This window comes from Asparagus officinalis, chromosome 3 (genome assembly GCF_001876935.1).
Source record: "Asparagus officinalis chromosome 3, Aspof.V1, whole genome shotgun sequence".
Taxonomy (NCBI): domain Eukaryota; kingdom Viridiplantae; phylum Streptophyta; class Magnoliopsida; order Asparagales; family Asparagaceae; genus Asparagus; species Asparagus officinalis.
Window position 1 is genome coordinate 56402692 of NC_033796.1, and position 21549 is coordinate 56424240.

General features: G+C 37.5%; 2 protein-coding genes across 2 annotated transcripts; one reads left to right on the top strand and one right to left on the bottom strand.

Annotated features, from left to right (window-relative positions):
* Window positions 358–10793, top strand: LOC109834183 (formamidase-like). Its single transcript, XM_020402122.1, has 7 exons — window positions 358–952; window positions 1018–1255; window positions 1524–1714; window positions 8794–9029; window positions 9475–9718; window positions 10309–10416; window positions 10496–10793. Exons 1-7 carry the CDS (start codon window positions 734–736, stop codon window positions 10628–10630), a joined length of 1371 nt encoding a protein of 456 aa, XP_020257711.1. The 5' UTR covers window positions 358–733; the 3' UTR covers window positions 10631–10793.
* LOC109834182 (BTB/POZ domain-containing protein NPY2-like) lies at window positions 10902–19897 on the bottom strand. The gene is made up of 5 exons (XM_020402121.1): window positions 19681–19897; window positions 18599–19208; window positions 16326–16395; window positions 14461–15642; window positions 10902–11654 (listed from the first exon to the last, which is right to left on the bottom strand). The coding sequence occupies exons 2-5, from the start codon at window positions 18658–18660 to the stop codon at window positions 11130–11132; spliced, it is 1839 nt and encodes a 612-aa protein (XP_020257710.1). The 5' UTR covers window positions 18661–19208; window positions 19681–19897; the 3' UTR covers window positions 10902–11129.

The window sequence follows — 21549 nt, forward strand, 5'->3', positions numbered from 1 at the left end:
ATCACCTATGGAAGTTAGGGAATGAGAGTAGCCAGTCACACAAGTTTTCGTGGAAGACAGAAGATTCCCACCCTGGTCCCAATCTTGAATCGTACATCACCTATAGAAAATGCACAAAACTCCAAAGCTTGCTGGAAACTGACAGGAGCGATAGATACTGTTCATCAGCATCAGTATATGAACATGATAACCAGTAGGGGGGAGCCCTCAACAAAAGTAAATGGATGAACAGGATTCATGTAGCTGGTCCTAAAATTCGAGATAAATACTTTGTTGTTGTCGTCATAGTATATGATCATGACATAACAATATTTAAAATTCACATAACCCCCTAAAGTTGGGCCAACTTTGAGATAAACCCCCCTTGCCAGTTATAAAGTCACTTGTCGCAAAACCCCCCAAAATGCTCGCAATTTTATCAACATAACCGCTTAATGGCATAATGGGGGTTTTCTGAAACTGTATCAAAACTTCATGGTTGTTCTCTGAAAATGAAGTTGAAAGTTAGGGGATATGATGAAACAGTTGGGGGTTAAGCAGTTAGCGGGTATGTTGAAAAATTGAAAAAAATTTCTGGGTTCTGTGACAAGCCCCAAAAAAGTTTGGTGATTAAGTGACATTTATAAAGTGTAGGGAGGTTATCTCAGAATAGGCCAAACTTTAGAGGGGTTATGTCAAATGTATACACGATACAACTGCATAAACTTGATCAGACATCCATTTGCAATAGTTAATGGCTCCTCCTACACCAAGACTAGTAGTGCCCGTAGACGTGAAGAAAAAGCCATGGGAGCAAAAACTCCCTCTTCACAACCGATGGCATCCTCAAATACCTCCAGTGGCCGATGTCACCGAATGCGAGCTCTTTCGTGTCGAGATGGTGGACTGGACTGGAGGGAGCATTGGAGATAATAGCTCTGCAGAAGACATCAAATCTATAGACCCTACAATTGTATGTATATATGAATCACAATTGTCTAATTACGATTCAATCTAATTTCTCCGAAACATTTGCAGACACATTATCTAAGTGGACCTTTGAGGGTTGTCGACAAAGACGGGATGCCTGCAAAGCCTGGAGATCTTCTTGCGGTAGAAATCTGCAATTTAGGTCCTCTACCTGGAGATGAATGGGGTTACACAGGAAGTTTCGATAGGGAGAATGGAGGTGGGTTTTTAACAGATCATTTCCCTTGTGCAACAAAAGCAATTTGGTACTTTGAAGGGATATACGCATACTCTCCTCATATACCAGGTGCAGACTGTTCTCATGGTTTATCATTTGTGTTAATTGTGGATAGACCCCTGTAGTCCTATTGTTAAAGATGGTTCGATGGGCGCGTTTTTTTTTAATTAATTTATTTTTACCTCAGGAGATCTTTTTGTCAAAAGACAATTTTCTGTTTCTCTGAAAGTAAAAGGGTTTTAAAAAAATAACTTCCGCGCAATAGTACAGGGATCTATCGCAGCTCATCTTATCAATTTGATGAGAGATTCATCACTAAGATTTCTAAGATTTACAGGAGTACGATTTCCAGGATTGACTCATCCGGGAATAATTGGAACTGCACCATCACTTGAACTTTTGCACATTTGGAACGAAAGAGAGAAGAAATTAGTAGAAGATGGTCCTAGCTCTCTAAAGTTATGTGATGTCTTGCATCAGAGACCGCTGGCAAACTTGCCGACAGCCAGAAATTGCCTTTTGGGAACGGTAAGGAGATAATGGGGAATGTTGTTTGAAGTTAATTAGTAGAAATTAGAAATGAATGGGATTTATGATGGTTAACTGTGTTTTCTTAGCTATATTAAATCATAAAATTAAACAAGGATTAGAACTTGCTTACAATATTCTGTAGACGTCAATTCTATAAAATTCCGGTTCTATATGCAGCATATAATCCGGAAGATTACGTGTAGATTTCAGGTTGAGAGTATAGCTTGAATAATTTCCTGGGTAAAGAAGATTAGAGAGTGTGCATAGGAGAACCAGGAAGGTTTTGAGAAGTTCGATGTATATATTTTAGAACATAACAGAAAGTACAAAGTTAACTTCACAAAAAATGTTTTTGTACACAGTTTTGATAATTAAAAGTAAGGGTTAATTGCACATAGATCCCCAGTAGTATTGCTGTTTTTGTTGGGATAATTTAAACACAGAACCAGAAAATAGAGAGACAATCACAAACACAATATTTACGTGGTTCGATCAAATTGATCTACGTCCACGGCAAGAGGGTGTTTCACTATATTTCTTTCTCAAATTACAACACTCATACAAAATTTGAGAGATCACTGATTCGTTGTGTGTCTTTCTCTGCCTTACACTCTCTCTTCCTTTTAATTCACACGGAGATTAAAAAATCAATCAGTGAACAATGATTGATTGATTGGGGGGGGGGACCACAAGTGAGAAAGTGACATAAAGATGGAGTGTGACACAAAGTCGGGTGATGTTTCTTTGTTGAAAAATGAGAGTAGGTTTGTAGTTTTCTCACTTTCGTTGAAAACACACCCGATGACTTTTGAATAATTGAGAGCAATATTCTTTTCAATCTTTTTGCTGTCATTCTTCGATCCATCAGGGATTTGATTGGAAATTGGTCCCATTCAATTTTAGATTCAAGCCAACAAAGTCAACAATCTCCACCTTAGATTGAATTCCCAAACATCAATAACTAGTGAGTCTTCACCCATCTTGCAAACAATACCTCAAAAGGGGTCACCTAACAAGTGCGAATGCCTCCCAAATTCAAGCAGTGCTTGAACTTGAAGGTCGGAATCAGTTTGGTCAACATGTCAGCTAGGTTGTCTGCAGTACCAATCTTCTTCATCGTGATATTTCTTTCAGCAGTTGCCTCACGAATGAAATGATATCTGACATCAATATGTTTTGTTCTTTCATGATGTGCTGAGTTTTTACTTAGATGTATTGCGCTCTGATTGTCGCAAAATACAACTGAACTAGCCTCCTGCTGTAGTCCAAGCTCTCTTACGAGATTTCTCAACCAAATGGCCTCTTTTACCGCTTCTGCTGATGCCATGTATTATGCCTCTGTAGTAGACAAAACAACTGTCGACTGTAGAGTCGATCTCCAACTAATAGCTGAGTCAGAAAGAGTAAAAAGATAACCAGTCAAAGATCCTCTTTTATCGAGATCACCTGCATAGTCAGAATCCACAAAACCTACAACTGAGGTTCCCAAAGTACTGCTATCAAAAACTAAACCCAAATCTGAGGTACCCCTGAGATACCGAAGGATCCACTTTACTGCTTCCCAGTGTGCCTTTCCTGGTTGAGCCATTTATCTGCTCACCACATTGACTGCATGGGCAATGTCTGGACGAGTGCAAATCATGGCATACATAATGCTACCCACTGCATTAGAGTATGGAACTCGGGACATCTCCTTCTTCTCATTCTCACTTGTAGGTGAATCTGAAGCCGAGAGCCTAAAGTGAGGAGCCAAAGGAATCATAACAGGCTTGGCCCTCTTCATCCCAAAGAGTTCAAGCACCTTTTCTATATAACTCTTATGTGAGAGATATAATGTTCCAGCTTTCCTGTCCCTCCCGATCTCCATACCTAAGATCTTCTTTGCTGCACCAAGATCTTTCATCTCAAACTCATCACTGAGTTGTTTCTTCAGAATAAGAATCTGCGACATGTTCTTAGCAGCAATAAGCATGTCATCGACATATAATAGAAGATAAATAAAAGAATCATCTCCTAGATGCATGTAGTACACACAACTATCATAAGTACTTCTTGAGTACCCATGACTAAGCATAAAATTATCAAACCTCTTGTACCACTGTCTGGGAGATTGCTTCAGGCCGTACAAAGATTTCTTCAATCTGCAAACTTAATCTTCTTTACCTTCTACGAAGTATCCCTCTGGCTGAGACATGTAGATAGTCTCTTCAAGTTCGCCATGTAAAAATGTAGTCTTCACATCAAGCTGCTCAAGCTCTAGATCAAATAGAGCAACCATGGCAAGCAATACACGGATGGATGTATGCTTCACAACCGGAGAGAACACTTCATCATAGTCAATTCCCTCCTTTTGTCTATAACCCTTAGCCACCAACCGTGCTTTGAATCTAGCATCTTCAACCCCTGGGATCCCTTCTTTCTTTTTGAAAATCCACTTGCATCCAATTTCCCTTTTACCCTTAGCTAATTGCACCAAATCCCAAGTCTGGTTCTTGTAGAGTGACTCGAGTTCTTCTGTCATAGTCGTGGCCCAACGTCCAGATTCTCCGCATGAGACAGCTTCAGTAATGTTTGATGGCTCTTAAATACACATCTCTTCAGCTGTCGTGAGAGCATAAGCCACTAATTCAGTATGTGCATATCTTTGAGGAGGTTTGATCTGTCTCCTCTCTCTGCCAGTGGCTATGGAATAAGGTTCTTCAATCTCAGCATCATCAGCATCTGAGCCTGAATCATGTTGCTCTTCTACAGCTGTAGGAGCAATTTTTATAGACGACTTTTGAGACGTCTCTCGCTCGAGCTCCACCTGAAGCTCCACCTTATCCATGATCTTCTCTACATTTCCTGTAGACTCAACAGAAACCTTCCCATGATCAAGCATATATCTTTCATTAAAAGTAACATCTCTACTAATAATGAATTTAGGAGAATCAGGTTCAAGACTCCACAAACGATAGCCTTTAACGCCATCAGCATAACCAATAAATATGCATTTCTTAGCTCTAGGCTCAAGCTTACCCTCTCTAACATGATAGTAAGCGGGACATCCAAATACCTTTAAATTTGAATAGTCATTTGGTTTACCTGACCATACCTCATTTGGAGTCTTGTGTTCAATGGCTGTAGAAGGAGACCGATTCACCAAGTAACAAGCTGTGTTAACAGCTTCAGCCCAGAAGTCTTTATCCAGCCCAGAGTTTGAGAGCATACACCTAGCTCTTTCCGTCAACGTTCTATTCATGCGTTCTGCCACCCCGTTCTGCTGAGAAGTGTGCCTGATCGTGCGATGTCGTACGATCCCAGAATTTGAGCAGAACTGATTGAACTCACCACTGCAGAACTCTAGGCCATTATCTGCTCGGAGACGTTTAATCTTCTTTTCAGTTTGATTTTCAACAAGTACTTTCCATTTCTTGAAAGTTTCGAACACCTCGTTTTTGCGCCTGAGAAAGTAAACCCAAACTTTCCTAAAAAAATCATCAATAAATATCAGAAAATAAAGAGCACCACCTTTGGATGGAACCTGAGTAGGTCCCCACAAATCTGAATGGATGTAGTCGAGAGTGCCCTTCGTCGTATGTGAGCCAGTCGAGAAGCTGACCCGAGTTTGCTTCCCAAACACACAATGCTCACAGAAAACCAGTAATGATGTATGGTCACCACAGAGTAAGCCACATTTACTCAAAATAGTCATCCCTTTCTCACTCATGTGGCCTAAGCGCATGTGCTACAACTGAGTAGTGTCCCTATCAGCATCAGAAGACACACCTGTAGAGCCTGTCACCGTACTGTCTTGGAGAACATAAAGGCTGTTCACCTTACTACCTTTCATCACAACCAATGAACCCTTAGTAACTCTAAGAGCTCCACCTTCACCAGTGTAAGAACATCCAATAGAATCCAAAGAACTCAAAGAAATCAGATTTTTCTTTAAGTCCGGGATGTGTCTCACATCTGACAAAGTTCTCACTATCCCATTGTGACACCGGATGCGAACTGTACCAATGCTAATTGTCTTGCAAACTGCATTGTTGCCCATCAAAACTGATCCACCACTTATACTGATCCACCACTTATAGATCTGTAAGTAGTGAACCAATCTTTATTTGGACACATATGAAAAGACGCACATGTATCCAAGATCCATTCTCTATCGGAACAGCCATCCAAGGGACATACTGTAAGAACCGTCTCAGCAACAACGACAGTATCAGCCTTTGCCGTATTAGCTGAATCTGAGGTTTCACCACGCTGGTTGTCTTTCTTTTTTAGAGCATAGCATTCTGACTTGTAATGCCCTTTCTTGTGACAGTAGAAACACTCCACATTTTTCTTGTTTTGGGCTGATCTGGACTTTGAATGATTTCTGGATTGCTCTTTATCACCCTCTCTGGTCTTTATTCTACCTCTGGCTAGCATACCATCAGCCTGCCTATCGGTACCTCTCCCATTCAACTTTGTTCTTAACTCGGCAGAATTCAAAGAGGCCTTCACATCCTCAAGGCTTATGGATTCTCTTCCATACAACATAGAGTTAACAAAGTTTTCATATGAGTCAGGCAAGGAACACAACACAATGAGAGCCCGGTCTTCATCATCAAGCTTTAGATCCAGGTTTTTCATATCCATGGTAATTTTATTAAATTCATCAAGGTGTTCCTGAATGAGTGTACCTTCTTTCATCTTCAATGTGTATAGCCGTTGCTTCAGGTATAATCTTGTAGTAAGAGATTTCTTCAAGTAGAGACTTTCGAGCTTTGACCACAACCCCGCTGTCGTTTCCTCATCGGCAACTTCATGAAGCACATTGTCGGATAGTGACAATTGCAAGGCGTTGTGAGCCTTTTCGTCCATCTCTTCGATCTCGGCACTAGTCATATCTTCTGGGTATTTCCCATCGATAGCTTTAACCGTGCTTTCACGTCGCAACAAAGCCTTCATCTTTATTCTCCATAGGCCGAAATTATTCTGGCCATCGAAGATCGACACCGAGAACTTCACAGAAGCCATTGTGGAGGATTGAAAGCTGTCCTAGAACCGAGAGGCTCTGATACCAGTTTGTTAGGATAATTTAAACACAAAACCAGAAAATAGAGAGACAATCACGAACACAATATTTACGTGGTTTGATCAAATTGATCTACATCCACGGCAAGAGGGTGTTTCACTATATTTCTTTCTCAAATTACAACACTCATACAAAATTTGAGAGCTCACTGATTCGTTGTGTGTCTTTCTCTGCCTTACACTCTCTCTTCCTTTTATTTCACACTGAGATTAAAAAATCAATCAGTGAAGAATGATTGATTGATTGGGGGGATCACAAGTGAGAAAGTGACATAAATATGGAGTGTGACACAAAGTCGGGTGATGTTTCTTTGTTGAAAAATGAGAGTAGGTTTGTAGTTTTCTCACTTTCGTTGAAAACACACCCGATGACTTTTGAATAATTGAGAGCAATATTCTTTTCAATCTTTTTGCTGTTATTCTTCGATCCATCAGGGATTTGATTGGAAATTGATCCCATCCAATTTTAGATTCAAGCCAACAAAGTGTTGGAATTAGAGAGGAGATGAGGAGATAATATTTTTCTATCTTATTCATCAACTAAAAGTGCCTTTATATAGGCTTACAAAACAACTCAATCCCATAAAAATCTAAACTAATTAGCAACAACTCCACTAACAAAATAACAACCTAATAACAAATTTAAATCAGTTATTCAACATTCCCCCTTGATTCAAAATTTCTTGTCATTCCTCTTGAATCTTCATAGAGCACTTCTCTCCATAATCTTGTAGAGCACTTCTCTTCACTTTGTAATGCACTTCTCATCTCAATCTTGTTGACGCACATAATCACCAACATTTCTTAAAGGAGCACTTCTCTCAATCTCTCCATGGCGCACATCTCACCATGATTCCTAGAATAAAATTTATTTTTTAAGAGGTATAACGTCACCCGCTAAAGCAGCACAAGCTGGTAGCTTTTCTTATAGATTTGAGCAAACCCGTAAGTGGACCTGGAACGACATTGCTGACAGAAAGAGAACCTCGCTCATCAATGATTATGTTGGTATTATGCAAGTCTCCTTCATGAACCCAGAGGTAAGGCTTTCCCCTCTTGAAAATATTGTGCACCTTCGAAGTGTGAATCTCACTCTTGCTGCCTTTGGAGTCGACTTTGATGGTGTTGAGGTGAGCTTGGGAATTTGCACCCAAAATGCTTCTGCATCTCTCGGCGACGGTTAAAGCCGCTGCCTTGCTCTTCATCATCGCCTCCGCCATTGATTTTAGGGCTAGGGTTTTTATCCCTCCTCTCCTCGTTTTTGAAGAGGACATCACTCTATATATATTTTTTAAAATCCTCACAAACCCAAGAAACTTGGAGCTCTGATACCATGTTGGAATTAGAGAGGAGATGAGGAGATAATATTTTTCTATCTTATTCATCAACTAAAAGTGCCTTTATATAGGCTTACAAAACAACTCAATCCCATAAAAATCTAAACTAATTAGCAACAACTCTACTAACAAAATAACAACCTAATAACAAATTTGAATCAGTTATTCAACACAAAGTCAACAGTTTTGAACCCAATAAGCTTATAGTTTCCTTGCTGTACATAGCCCCCGGTAAATACATTTGACTCTTTTATCCTGGGTGAAATTAGTGAGGCAAAAGAGCCAAAAAGAATTTTTACCCAGGGAGTCTGTCTACAGCAATGACACTACACGGGTAGCAAGTTCAAAGCAGCGATGTCACAGATATCCAGTCATTAAGCCAAGGCACAGACCAAATAAAAGTTTGATCATGGCCAAATTCTAACTCTTAGACTTATGAAGAAATCAGCATCAGCTTTAGACAATCTATATAAAGAACTTTTTCTCAATTTCACTCACATCTATAAGTGAGATGTCCATTAAGATCTGGGTATTTATTATTCACACTCGTGCTTCCTAGCAATGAGCATACTTGGTGGAAATTTAGAAGAAAAATTACCATGAAGTTATGAACTACATTTTGATCGCAAATTATTCATCCTGAAATGATCTAACGTTTATGTAAAACTGCAGATTAAAATGGGAACCCCAGAATGGGATAAGATTGCAAATGAGGCAGCAAGGACGATACCTGGAAGAGAAAATGGGGGAAACTGTGACATAAAAAACCTCAGTAGAGGTTCAAAAATTTATCTTCCCGTGTTTGTTGATGGAGCAAATCTTAGTACTGGTGACATGCACTTCTCTCAGGGTGATGGAGAAGTTTCATTCTGTGGAGCAATAGAGATGAGTGGATTTCTAGAGCTCAAGTAAGCAAACAAACTTTATCATATATATTGCATTCTTTTCTTTATAACTAGTTTGAGTTTGATTAGAATTAGGAATTTTCGTTCTTGTATATCCATTTATAAGGTATCCGTGATAGCATAATTGAATGAATCATAACACATTGATAAATACTGAATTGTTTTTGGCGTATAACACACTATGAGAGATAATGACAGGTGACTCACTTGCTCGATAAATAAATATTGTACATTATGCAATATCAACGACCTTTGGTATATACACATTCACAGTTCAAATCAAATATAAAAATAGGTTAAATTCCAGCAAGAGATATATATGATTAGTCAAGTATATGTCTTATGTCCTTCATCATAATTTATATTTTAAACATGAATCAATCTACTTTCATTTTTCGACATTCTATGTCAACCAGAATGAGTAAAAATGAAATCTAATTATGTTTAGGTGTGAGATCATAAGGGGAGGGATGAAAGAGTACCTGACGCCGATGGGTCCAACTCCTCTCCATGTCAATCCCATATTCGAGATTGGTCCAGTCGAGCCGCGCTTCTCAGAGTGGCTGGTCTTCGAGGGTATCAGTGTCGATGAGTTTGGTCGACAACATTACCTTGATGCCTCCATTGCATACAAGCGTGCAGCCCTCAATGCCATTGATTACCTCTCAAAGTTCGGTTACTCTAAAGAACAGGTGACATCACAATCTACCAGTTAGTATTTTCTGATATACCAAATAATGTAGTGAAAGTTTATCCTTGTTGGGCTTTCGTCTGGATCTCATCCAGACTGCTGAGAAGTCTTTATGACATCTTCAGAGCAGTATTTAAGACGTCTACCCGATACTTGATACTACTTCTATAGTCTTTCAGATGTCTGGAGACATACGGCGTTGAATTCTTCAATTTGGAATTGATTGAAGACCAATTATGGGAAACTTTAGGATGGAACCAAATTCTAGCAGAATTACGACTTTTCTCCACCCTTGTCTATATATAAAGGTGAGATGAGGGTTTAGGAATAACTTAGTGAGAAATTTGAGATTTATCAGGGTCCAAGGATCCCTTCAGTAACAAGTTTGAGAGAGCTTTGAGATCTACCTATTTATGATAGTAAACTCCTTATTTATCTCTCTTTTCCCTGTCCTTTGAATAATAAAAGATCATCTGCTATTATCTGTAGATGTAGGACTTGATTCGAGCCTTGTTTAATCTATGTTTCAGTTGTCATCAGTCCTTGTTTTTATCTTGATATTTGTTTGCTTGTGCTCCCCGTAACAATCAGGTGTATCTCTTGCTCTCTTGCTGTCCGTGTGAGGGGAGGATTTCTGGCATCGTGGACTCTCCTAACGCTGTTGCTACTCTCGCTATTCCTACAGCCATTTTTGATCAGGTTAATTGCATTTATCAAACTTTTTTACTTCTCTGTCTGAATAAGTGAATAACATCTGCTCTCAATTTCGAAAATGAAGGATGTTCGTCCAAGATCAGCTGGGAGAGTACCAACAGGACCGAGGGTTGAGAAGAGAATGCCAGATGTGTTGAAGTGCAGATACAGTGGATATTTACCTGTAACGAAGAATCTGAGTCAGTCTGATTCAAATTAGTGCCAACAATCCAAGGACGGATTTGTATCGGAACAAAGTCTCAGAGTGATTTTCCTTTATAATAATGTTGCAAGTGTCAAGTTGCAAGAAATTCTCAGACAATTATCAACTGCAACTAGAAATGTCTGTAAGGAAAATAGCAAGAGATCAACCTGGGAGTTCAGCTTGCTGTATATTGTTTCCTCAGTAGATGCGTAAGTCTGCAGACAAATATAGGTGCATTCATCTTAACCAGTCACTAGAAAATAGGAACTGAGGGAATACTGAGATGTGAAATCTCTCTGCTATTTTTATAAGAGCAGATAAATATAAGTAATGTCTGAGTCAAAAAAAACAGTTCTCCGTCCTCTCTCATATCCTTCTCTTTTCTAACAGAACCCAAACTACATACAGTTGCCTTTCTTATCAAAAAAGAGTTTAAAGGCCATTCATTCATGCGCAAAGAACAGAATCCCCTTTACATGTATACCTACAAAATCTTTTCACCTCTATTACAAATCTACAAAACTGAATTCATTGTGTTTCTTGAAGGCGTGGACTTCAACTCCTCTGGATTCATTGAACCCCCTGGGCTCTCAGACGTATCAGAGCTGCTGTTTTCGCCATTCTTCCCTTTATTTGACCACAACTTGCTCAGTAGCTTCTTGGGCATCAGAGACTTCACCTTTCCATTCTCAACCTTTTTCGTACCTCCTCTTCCAACCAAATTCATGTACTTCATCGAGCTGAGGTCCCCAGCGTCCCAGTAGTCGTCAGTGTTGGTTGTGGCAGCTGACTTTGAGCTCCTGTAGGAGGCTCCGTACTCTCGAGGGAGCAGAGAGCGGGCAATGCCTGGGGGATCGGGATCGCCTGCAGATGATGACGATTGTTGCCTCATCTGTTCTAAGAATAGGATTTGGATGACGAGGCGGAGCGGAAGGAGGTCGTTCTGGACAGCGTGCATGCAGGTGTCGGGGGTCAGCTTCTTGATGTCGATCAGGCTGCATATCTTCTTCTTATCAGTTTTGGTTAGATCTTGGTGCTCCTGATCGATGAAGAAATCAAGAAATAAATGCTTTTTAATCCAACGAATTATGAAATGTATGCAAGGAGAGGCAAGTACCCTGTTCAGCTGCATTCTCTAATGAGTTAATTGGAGATAGACTTCGTACACTAACACTGTTTTGAACTTAATATCCCTCTAGCTTTATTGTTGCAGCTAGACCCCCTGAATGGTTTTTTTTTGGGGAAAAATGCTTCCAGCCCCCAAAAGCCAAGTGAACATGCTTCCCACCCCCAGGACTTGGTCAATGGGTGTTTTACCCCTAAAAATAAAGAATCTGTTCTCTGAGCCCCCAAAACACAAAACCCAAGACATTAAAACATGTGAAGACCATAATACCCTTCTCTCTCTCTCTTTCTTTTTTTATTAAAATATGATGGGGGGTTATTTTATTATTTTTGTTTTCTCTCTCTCTTTATCATGATGTACCAAGAGGATAGTTGAAATGATTGATGAGGATTATTTTATTATTTTTGTTTTTTATTATTTTGGTTGTTTGTATTGGGAGGTTGTTAAGGTTACGGGTTGATTGTTAAGGTTACGGGTTGGTTGTTAAGGTTAAGGGTTTGTTGTTAAGGTTATGAATCCTCTCTCTCTCGATCTCTTTTTTTATTAAAATATGATGGGGATTATTTTATTATTTTTGTTTTCTCTCTCTCTTTATCATGATGATTGATGAGGATTATTTTATTATTTTCGTTTTTTATTATTTTGGTTGTTTGTATTGGAAGGTTGTTAAGGTTACGGGTTGATTGTTAAGGTTACGGGTTGGTTGTTAAGGTTAAGGGTTTGTTGTTAAGGTTATGAATCCTCTCTCTCTCTTTCTTTTTTTATTAAAATATGATGGCGATTATTTTATTATTTTTGTTTTCTCTCTCTCTTTATCATGATGATTGATGAGGATTATTTTATTATTTTCGTTTTTTATTATTTTGGTTGTTTGTATTGGGAGGTTGTTAAAGTTACGGGTTGATTGTTAAGGTTACGGGTTGGTTGTTAAGGTTAAGGGTTTGTTGTTAAGGTTATGAATCCTCTCTCTTTTTTTATTAAAATATGATAAGGATTATTTTATTATTTTTGTTTTCTCTCTCTTTATCATGATGTACCAAGAGGATAGTTGAAATGATTGATGAGGATTATTTTATTATTTTCGTTTTTTATTATTTTGGTTGTTTGTATTGGGAGGTTGTTAAGGTTACGGGTTGGTTGTTAAGGTTAAGGGTTTGTTGTTAAGGTTATGAATCCTCTCTCTCTCTCTCTTTCTTTTTTTATTAAAATATGATAGGGATTATTTTATTATTTTTGTTTTCTCTCTCTCTTTATCATGATGTACCAAGAAAATAGTTGAAATGATTGATGAGGATTATTTTATTATTTTCATTTTTTATTATTTTGATTGTTTGTATTGGGAGGTTGTTAAGGTTACGGGTTGGTTGTTAAGCTTAAGGGTTTGTTGTTAAGATTATGAATCCTCTCTCTCTCTCTTTTTTTTTTATTAAAATATGGAGATTATTTTATTATTTTTGTTTTCTTTCTCTTTATCATGATGTACAAAGAGGATAGTTGAAATGATTGATGAGGATTATTATTTTATTTTTGTTTTTTATTATTTTGGTTGTTTGTATTGGGAGGTTGTTAAGGTTACGGGTTGGTTGTTAAGGTTACGGGTTGGTTGTTAAGGTTAAGGGTTTGTTGTTAAGGTTATGAATTCTCTCTCTCTCTCTTTCTTTTTTTATTAAAATATGATGGGGATTATTTTATTATTTTTGTTTTCTCTCTCTCTTTATCATGATGTACCAAGAGGATAGTTGAAATGATTGATGAGGATTATTTTATTATTTTCGTTTTTTATTATTTTGGTTGTTTGTATTGGGAGGTTGTTAAGGTTACGGGTTGATTGTTAAGGTTACGGGTTGGTTGTTAAGGTTAAGGATTTGTTGTTAAGGTTGTGGATTTGTTGTGTAGGTTACGGATTTGTTGTTAAGGTTACGGGTTTAATTGTTAGGGTTAACTATCTAAAGATCCTCTTGGTACATCATGATAAAGAGAGAGAGAGAGAAAAAATAATAATAAAATAATCCTCATCATATTTTAAGAAAAAAAGAAAGAGAGAGAGAAGGGTATTATGATCTTCACATGTTTTAATGTCTTGGGTTTTGTGTTTTGGGGGCTCAGAGAACACAATCTTTATTTTTAGGGGTAAAACACCCATTGACCAAGTCTTGGGGGTGGGAAGCACGTTCACTTGGCTTTTGGGGGCTAGAAGCATTTTTCCCTTTTTTTTTAATTACTCTTTACCATCGGAGGGTCCATTTGTCAAAAAAAACAGTTGTTTTTCACTAAGAGTAAACGAGTAAAAAGAATTCACTAAGGGAGGCTATCTGCAACATAAAAACTAGAGGCGCAGTCAATGGAAAACAATCCACAATTAACCCTTCCCTAATATTTAGGTCTGTTTGTTTTCATCTAATTCTTAGGAATCAAAGGAAAGAATTCTATCGCAGATTTTGTAGAGAAAGAGAGAAGGGGCCCCACATTCAACTTTCCGTTCAGCCAAGTCACATGAACGCTTTTGAAAGAAATTGTGATTTTGAAGAACTCTGAATTTGCCAGAATTCCAAAATGCAAATTTCGAAGTCAAACAGACCCCTAGTATTTCAAAATACGACAATACTGATAATAGCACTGTACTTCTGAAAGAATTTTATTGTATGCCCTATCATCTATGTCAATGAACCAACAGATTAATGAAAAACATTTTCATTTCATGAGGAATATGAGAATTTACCTTGAGATACATGTCAATAGCTCGATAGAGTCCATCATGCACAGGCCTTGAAGAACTTGATACCATCTCAGCAAGTTTAATAAACTTTGAAAGAGGTAGTTTCGGATCCTTTGAAGCCTCAACAAGGTATCTATCGACCAAGTTACCTACAATTACTTTTGAACTGGCCGAGACAGACACTGGACTTCTAACCTCCTGAAGCTCTTCAGAGGTCTCTGGGCTCATTCGACCACTTCCTTGCTCCTGCATCAAAAACTCCTCAACAATATCGAGAACTGTATCAACATCAAATATCATGTCATCCCCTTCTGAGCTCGGAATTAAAAGATCTGAAACCGAAGCTTCATGTAACTGCCTTCCTATTCTCTTCACCAAATCTTTAATACAATTCTCTCCAGAATCTACCAATCTTTTAGCTTTAAGTAGCTTTAGCAAGAAACTGCAGGAGATAGAACCGTTTTCGGTAGGCAATAGCCAAATAATGGTGTCTAAATAAATACAATATCTCACAGTATCTCCATTGTTTATAATGCCTTTGCTGAAACCAGGGAGTTTTTTATATGTGTAAGTCTTTAAAGCTTCTCCTATAACTCGTGGATGTGATTTGCCTTTAGTCTTGATAGCCATTAAGACCCTTTTGTACAAATTGATTTCAAGTTCAGATAAGTCCTCAACCCACCAATCTTTAGGTACTACCTGTTGTTTTCTCACGCCATTCCATTCTGAATCAATACCATTCTCTACAGAAAGTTTCTTTCTATTATAGGTATAAGACCATTGAACCTCAGAAGGATCGATGGAAGCCTTGGAAGCTATTGAGTCTATACAATGGCTGACCACCTTCAAGTCTTCAGACCAAGGTAGAAGAGGCTTTGTAGTTTGAAGTGCAATTATTGAATCCTTCCAGCTTCGGAAAATACTAGAGCTGAGGAAAACTTCGATCTTGTAGATGAGATTTCCTTTGTCTATGGATTCATGCATCTCGAGATACTCTGCTGCACATCGAGCAGCGACCACATTGTAGGCATTGAGGGTGACTATCATGCCATAGCAAAACTTGGCGCATATTTCAAAGGCAGAAGGACCACCGGGGATGTCAGAAATGTCGATCTCATCGTTGCTTTCCTCGCTAATAGCTGCCACCAGCTTCTTCAAGTGAGAACTCTTAGACAAAAGAGGAAACTGCAGAATATAGAGGGTGAAATAATATTTAAATGATCTGGAAAGAAGGATGAAACAAAATGAATGAAATTATAGTGAAGTCTTACACCCTAAACAAGTTGAATATGATGATTATCTCATCATATATGAATAGCAAAACAATAGTTACATGATTTAGACAAGTGACACAAGAAAGTTTAATAAATCATTCGGTGGAGCCTTATTGAGTATTTGACTAACAGCAGCTTCCCATATGTTCTTAAAAGATTGTTAGGGAACAGGATAAGAGAGGGGATAAGGGTTAGGGTTTTTGAGGGGTGGCTCTGGTACCATGTTAATTGGGAGGTTCAGAGAGATTAGAGAGATGATTTACCTGTCCTCTCTACCTTTATTTAATAGACAACTAATACAAATCCTAATCACGTAAGGGATTAAATAACTTCGTAAACACAAATTTCTTTCCAAATAAACTAAAGTTTCTCAGAACAAAGATAAATAATAGAAGAATCACAAGGGTGGAGGCACATGAGAGAACAAAATAAGAATCTGGGAAATATGGAAAATGAGACATGAAGAGAATAAAAGAGTTTCACGGAACTTCAATCCATGATATTTCATGGAACAAAAGAAGAGTATTAAATAAGTACGTATATACTTCATCAACAAAAATCTAATACATGCAAGAGAATAAGAGATCTCGATACCTTGTGCAGATAAAACTTCACATCTCCAACATTTACGATGATATCAGTCGCCAATTCAGTTTCTACGAATCTGCAGAAACAAATGTTCACAGCAATTCAAAAAATAGCATATGCAGTAAATTAATTGATAGGCATAATGCCGTATGGAAAAGAGAATTCCAGTGTGAATGTATTTTAATTTTTAATCACCCATGTAATGATTTCCAATGCTTTGACGTACATACATCTATAAGCTTCAGGGCAATAGCTTTTCTATACACAGCAGTCACACTTGCACGTTATAACAGATATGGAATCTGAAACACAACCAACTTCTTTTGATGGATTCTGAATCTGTCATCATTAAGCACCAAATAAATGAATATTGGTTCAATTTACCAATCTCTTGGGTAATGTTTTGTCCCAATTGCATCATCTCCCTTGACCATCTAATGTTCTATCCATAATAATATATTTTATGGCTCTTATTAAATGAGTGGGTACATGATCTCGATACAAAGTAAGGATTACAAGGTAGGATTTGCAAATAGTGGGTAGTTGCTATATGAGGGACACAAAGGGGTACAAGGGTTTTATTAACCAAACATGCTTTCATTGAGTTTTGGACTTGACAAGAGGTAAAGCTCTATTTTAGAAAATAAAATAACGGAATCTCCCTCGTTTCCTCTCTATGAGCACTGGCAATCCTGCTCCATATTATTATTTTCATCAAAAAACATTTCTGCTATTCTCGATCCCTAAAACTACCACGTCATTCATCAAACGAATTATTAGAGAAAACCACTATATGTTTAATTCATTTTGTGGTGCTTGCTTATTACCAAGTCCATAGAGTTACTAAATTCATACCTTCAGGCTTGTGGTATATTTATGGTATAAGGAAAATAAGTGTCCTCAGCATAGATATATTTTGAGGATTTGCTCCTTACCCTAGATAAATTAAAGTTTTCCAGCCCCGTAACAATACTAATCTATTTTGAGGAAAACCATTCAATAGTCCACAGTTTCCTTGATAAAAAATTTGGAGCCAAGCTGAATGTTGACATAGTTTGATATATAGTTGGCTGAAGATTTGGTGAAGCTTTGTGGAGCCTTCTAGAGGTGTCGCACCCTTCAGCTTTGATCCCATTTAACCCAAAAAGGCTTAAGCATTGTTTACAGATATACTTGCTCAAGTTATTTGTAGTACTAGTACATCAAACTATGGTTAGTTTTTTTCGCTATGTAGAGAAAGCTTTGTATACAAAGCTTTATCTATTCCATAAATTTCATAGAACATCTCATAAATTTTCTTTGAACTAGTTAACCTATATGCCCAACCCCTTCCAACTTTCAACTTGCAATTCACAAGTAAATATTTTCTGCAGTTATTTTTATCCCACATAAATCAACATCTTGTGAATTTAAATGAATCCTTAGGACCTTACCTAATCCGCAATATGACCAAACTCTATCAAAATTGCCTTGTAATTAGAAAGTGGATACTTTCCCCCAAAATGTCACATTTAAGACAGTTAAATACTCATATTTCAAGGTAAATACAAAGATCTTATTAGGTGGAACATCCTTAATTTTTCATTATATGTAGAGAACTTCTAATGGTTCAGAGAGCCTAAGAGCATATTGAATAGTGCAGCATTGACTAGATCTAGAAAGAAAAGGTAAGATTGCACCAAAAGTGCATAAATTCGATATAGAGATTGTTCATGTGCAAATCCATGCACTTTCAAAATATAATTTCTCATTAACAAAACAAAAATTCAAACTCTCTACTTTTTTGATAGTCAGCAACCCAGTGATTTCTTAAAAGCTAATCCAATTTATAAAGTTATGAGCTACATTGTTCAGTCATTATACCATAATTCAAAACAAGGAACAAAATTAAATTTACTAGGAAAATCGAGAATAGTTTTCTAAAGAAAAACAGTAACAAGTTACATCTTTTGTTTAACATGGCACATGTCACATGTTGCCCATCACTAGACTCTCATACTGAGATCATCAAGAAGGCAGATCCTGGACTGTTTGGCTTAAAACTAATAACCGGATTTAGTGTATGAAATTGGCTGGGGCCAAATGACACCTTATAACTACTATACACAATTGCAAACCATTTGACAATGAGAAGCATGAATCAAATGAAAATTGCCCAACATTTACAAACACAGGGGTTGCATAATTGCATTCAGAGTTAATAATCTAAAACAAGTACCAAAATCAAGCTGTTTTGTCATTTCAGAGAAATAAATGGATAAGATATAAGGAGTTTTTACCTGATATTGTTCCCTATAGTCTGAAACGAATCGGGCTTTGATCCAAGCTTCATATACTTCATTATTGGAGCAAAGTTTTGATCACAAAACACAAAACCCCACCTTAACAATAAAAACCAAGAACCAGGCGAACAACGAAAATTCACGAGAAGAATAGGTGAAAAACGAAAAAAGAGGTAAACTTTCTCTTGTAGAAGAAGAAGAATAATGATAGTAATTGGGATTTAGATGATAATGGCAATGGATTGAATGGAGTGGGCAAAGCAAGAGAGCAAAATAGGCGGTGCGTTGTTCCCCCGGCCCTCAGCAGAAAGGACTAAGAAATGAGTAATTATTAATTAACAACTAATTAGTAAGACCAGGGATAATTAAGAATTAATAATTAACAGGAGCAGAGACACCCAACAAGCACTAAACGGACACCCACCGCCACTCAATTGTTTCTTAATACTTTCTCTCTCTTTAACTGCTTCACTCTCTCTACAGTAAAAAAAAGAAAAGAAAAGAAAAGATTTTGATATTGAGATCTGGTGTTAAGTGCTGAGGTTAGTTCCAAAGTCTCTCAAGAATAGAGAATCCACATTCTTCAAATCTCTCTATTCCCAATCACCTGCAAAAACCAAAGACAGCATCTTGGGGTGAGGGGGGTTTAGCAGTGAAAACTGAAGACAGAGAGCATCCCATCTTATATTATAAGAAGAGAGTACAAGGAGACCAAAATCAACAGCTCCAGATGGAATCCGATCAATTTGGTAAAAACCCAGATCAAGCCTCACAATAATTAACAAGGTAGAGGCTCAGAAATGGGAAATATACATAAAAAAAAGATGGAGAAAATAGAACCCATGTGATGACTCTGGGCACTTGCTGAAGAAAATTAGAGTTTTTCTGAAGGAAAAAGACAGTAAAAACCCAAAAATAACGGAAACCCATCAAGGGTCATGATCCAAATGAAGAAGAAGAAGAAGAAAATCACTACCCAAAAGCAAAAAAGAGAACCCAAGAATGTTTTGATGGGCAAGATTGAAACGAAAGAAAGACAGGATTTTTCAGAGAAAAGGACATGAAAATTTTCAATTTACCTCTGCCTCTCTTTATTCAGGTATTCCTTCGAGAATCAACCTCAGATTTAAATCGACACAGGAAATCTAGAGCTCATCACTGACAAGAGATTTGCTTGTTTATATAATAGTGAAGATCTTGCTTTACTTCTTGCATCACACTCTGTATGTGGATATATTCCTTTGTTTTTTTTCTTGTTTCCTTTCTCCGCCCGTTCCTGCGATCTAGCATACACAGGCTGAGTATTTGTATACTATAATAAGGTATAAATTATATATTAAATATATTTATTTGATAGCATGTACAGATGTCATTATGGTTATATTATTTTTAATTTTCACTAAATTATGAATATAGGTAACCTAGTTAAGTTCATATCCAAGTTTTCATGATACAAGATCTAAGATCAATTTTGATGATGCAAGTAAGATAATTCTAATGGCATAGATGAACTCCAACTAGAAAATTTTATTTATTTATTTAAGTCTTTAATTGACATGAACTATTTCTTAGTATGCTCTATTATCCTACTAGCATTACAACTCACTCTTTGTTTAATCACTCGCACATCATCGGTGATCTTTTCTTATCCCCTGAAATTGGAATAAATGATGGTGATTAGATAATTAGATTCTCTCCTTGTCGTCTAATTGGAGAAGATCTCAATCCTAGTGAGCACGCGCATCAAATTTTTAGGATGGATATGAATTGTTTGAATCACACAATTAATTAACACTTCAAAGATCGAGAGTATGCGAAATAATTATAATGTTTACTTCTTTTTCTTGAGTTATCAGCTGGACTGCAATGCTAATATTGGTCTAATAATTATCAATTTCAATAGGTTTAAACCGAGAGAAAGTTCTTGCTAGAAAAATTTAGAAGATCACCCTTACGCTCTATGTACATCATTTGATTGTGTGTCAACCTTATCGCAGAATGCAATCACGTTCCAAATGCAAATTATATGAATGAATATATCATATATAGGAGCAGTATATCTATCAAAACAGAATACCTTGTGGTAAAATCTGCAACACACATGTTCCATGTCAATTACTAAAACACTTCGTCCATAAGCCTCTTGCTTGGATAAGAACGTCCTGCAGAGTGTGTTACGTTCTGGTAAGCTTTATACTCTCTATCTAGACAACAAATACTATTGTTTCTCGATAATATTTGGTCTCTAGAGAGTTACAAGTCAAAGATGATACATCTTATCTTATGTAGGATGCTGGGGGCCAGAACCAGACATTTGTTCCAAGCGTAAGCGACAGTACAATATGTAAACAATAGTTTGTCAACGCTTATAATATTGAACATGAAGGTTAGACTTGCGATCAAGTGAACTTGAAATGTCAAGGAACATGCATGAGTCCTTCAGATCATAAAAAAGTGAAGAAACGGCGAAGAAGAACGGGAAATTTGTAGTGCACATGATTGACTACGGGTCGGTCGACCGACGGCATAGGCCCGGTCGACTGACAGACTGTTGGTTTACAGGGTCTGAAACCATGTTCTAGTCGGTCGACCGAACGAGTTCTACCAGACAACAGAAAATGTGGTCGGTCAATCGAACGTGTTCGACCAGTCGACCGAAAACGTGCACATTACATGGTTGAAATTTGTCTTTCTGGTCGGTCGAGCGCGAAGCGGTTATAGGCCAGATTTGGTTTTCTTGGTCGGTTTTGGATTAGGTGTTTGATATAAATACAAACACGTTTTTTAGGGTTTCTTAATCAGAGAAAGGAAAGACTTTTGAGCACTTTGAGAGAGAGATATTGTGAGGGAGTTAAGAGCTTTGGTTAGAATTATATTTGAGTGGCTTTGTGAGTTGTAACCCGTTGTATTTCTCCTTCATATAATGAAATATCCTCATCCTCTCCTCG

Coding starts and splice junctions, on each gene's coding strand:
- LOC109834183 (XM_020402122.1), top strand. CDS start 734: ATGGCTCCTCCTACACCAAGACTAGTAGTGCCCGTAGACGTGAAGAAA. Junction 1,256..1,523: donor ATACTCTCCTCATATACCAG/GTGCAGACTGTT, acceptor TAAGATTTACAG/GAGTACGATTTCCAGGATTG. Junction 10,417..10,495: donor CTACAGCCATTTTTGATCAG/GTTAATTGCATT, acceptor TCGAAAATGAAG/GATGTTCGTCCAAGATCAGC.
- LOC109834182 (XM_020402121.1), bottom strand. CDS start 18,660: ATGAAGTATATGAAGCTTGGATCAAAGCCCGATTCGTTTCAGACTATA. Junction 16,396..18,598: donor ACTATAGGGAACAATATCAG/GTAAAAACTCCT, acceptor TTGTTTCTGCAG/ATTCGTAGAAACTGAATTGG. Junction 11,655..14,460: donor CTATTGACATGTATCTCAAG/GTAAATTCTCAT, acceptor TTCATCGATCAG/GAGCACCAAGATCTAACCAA.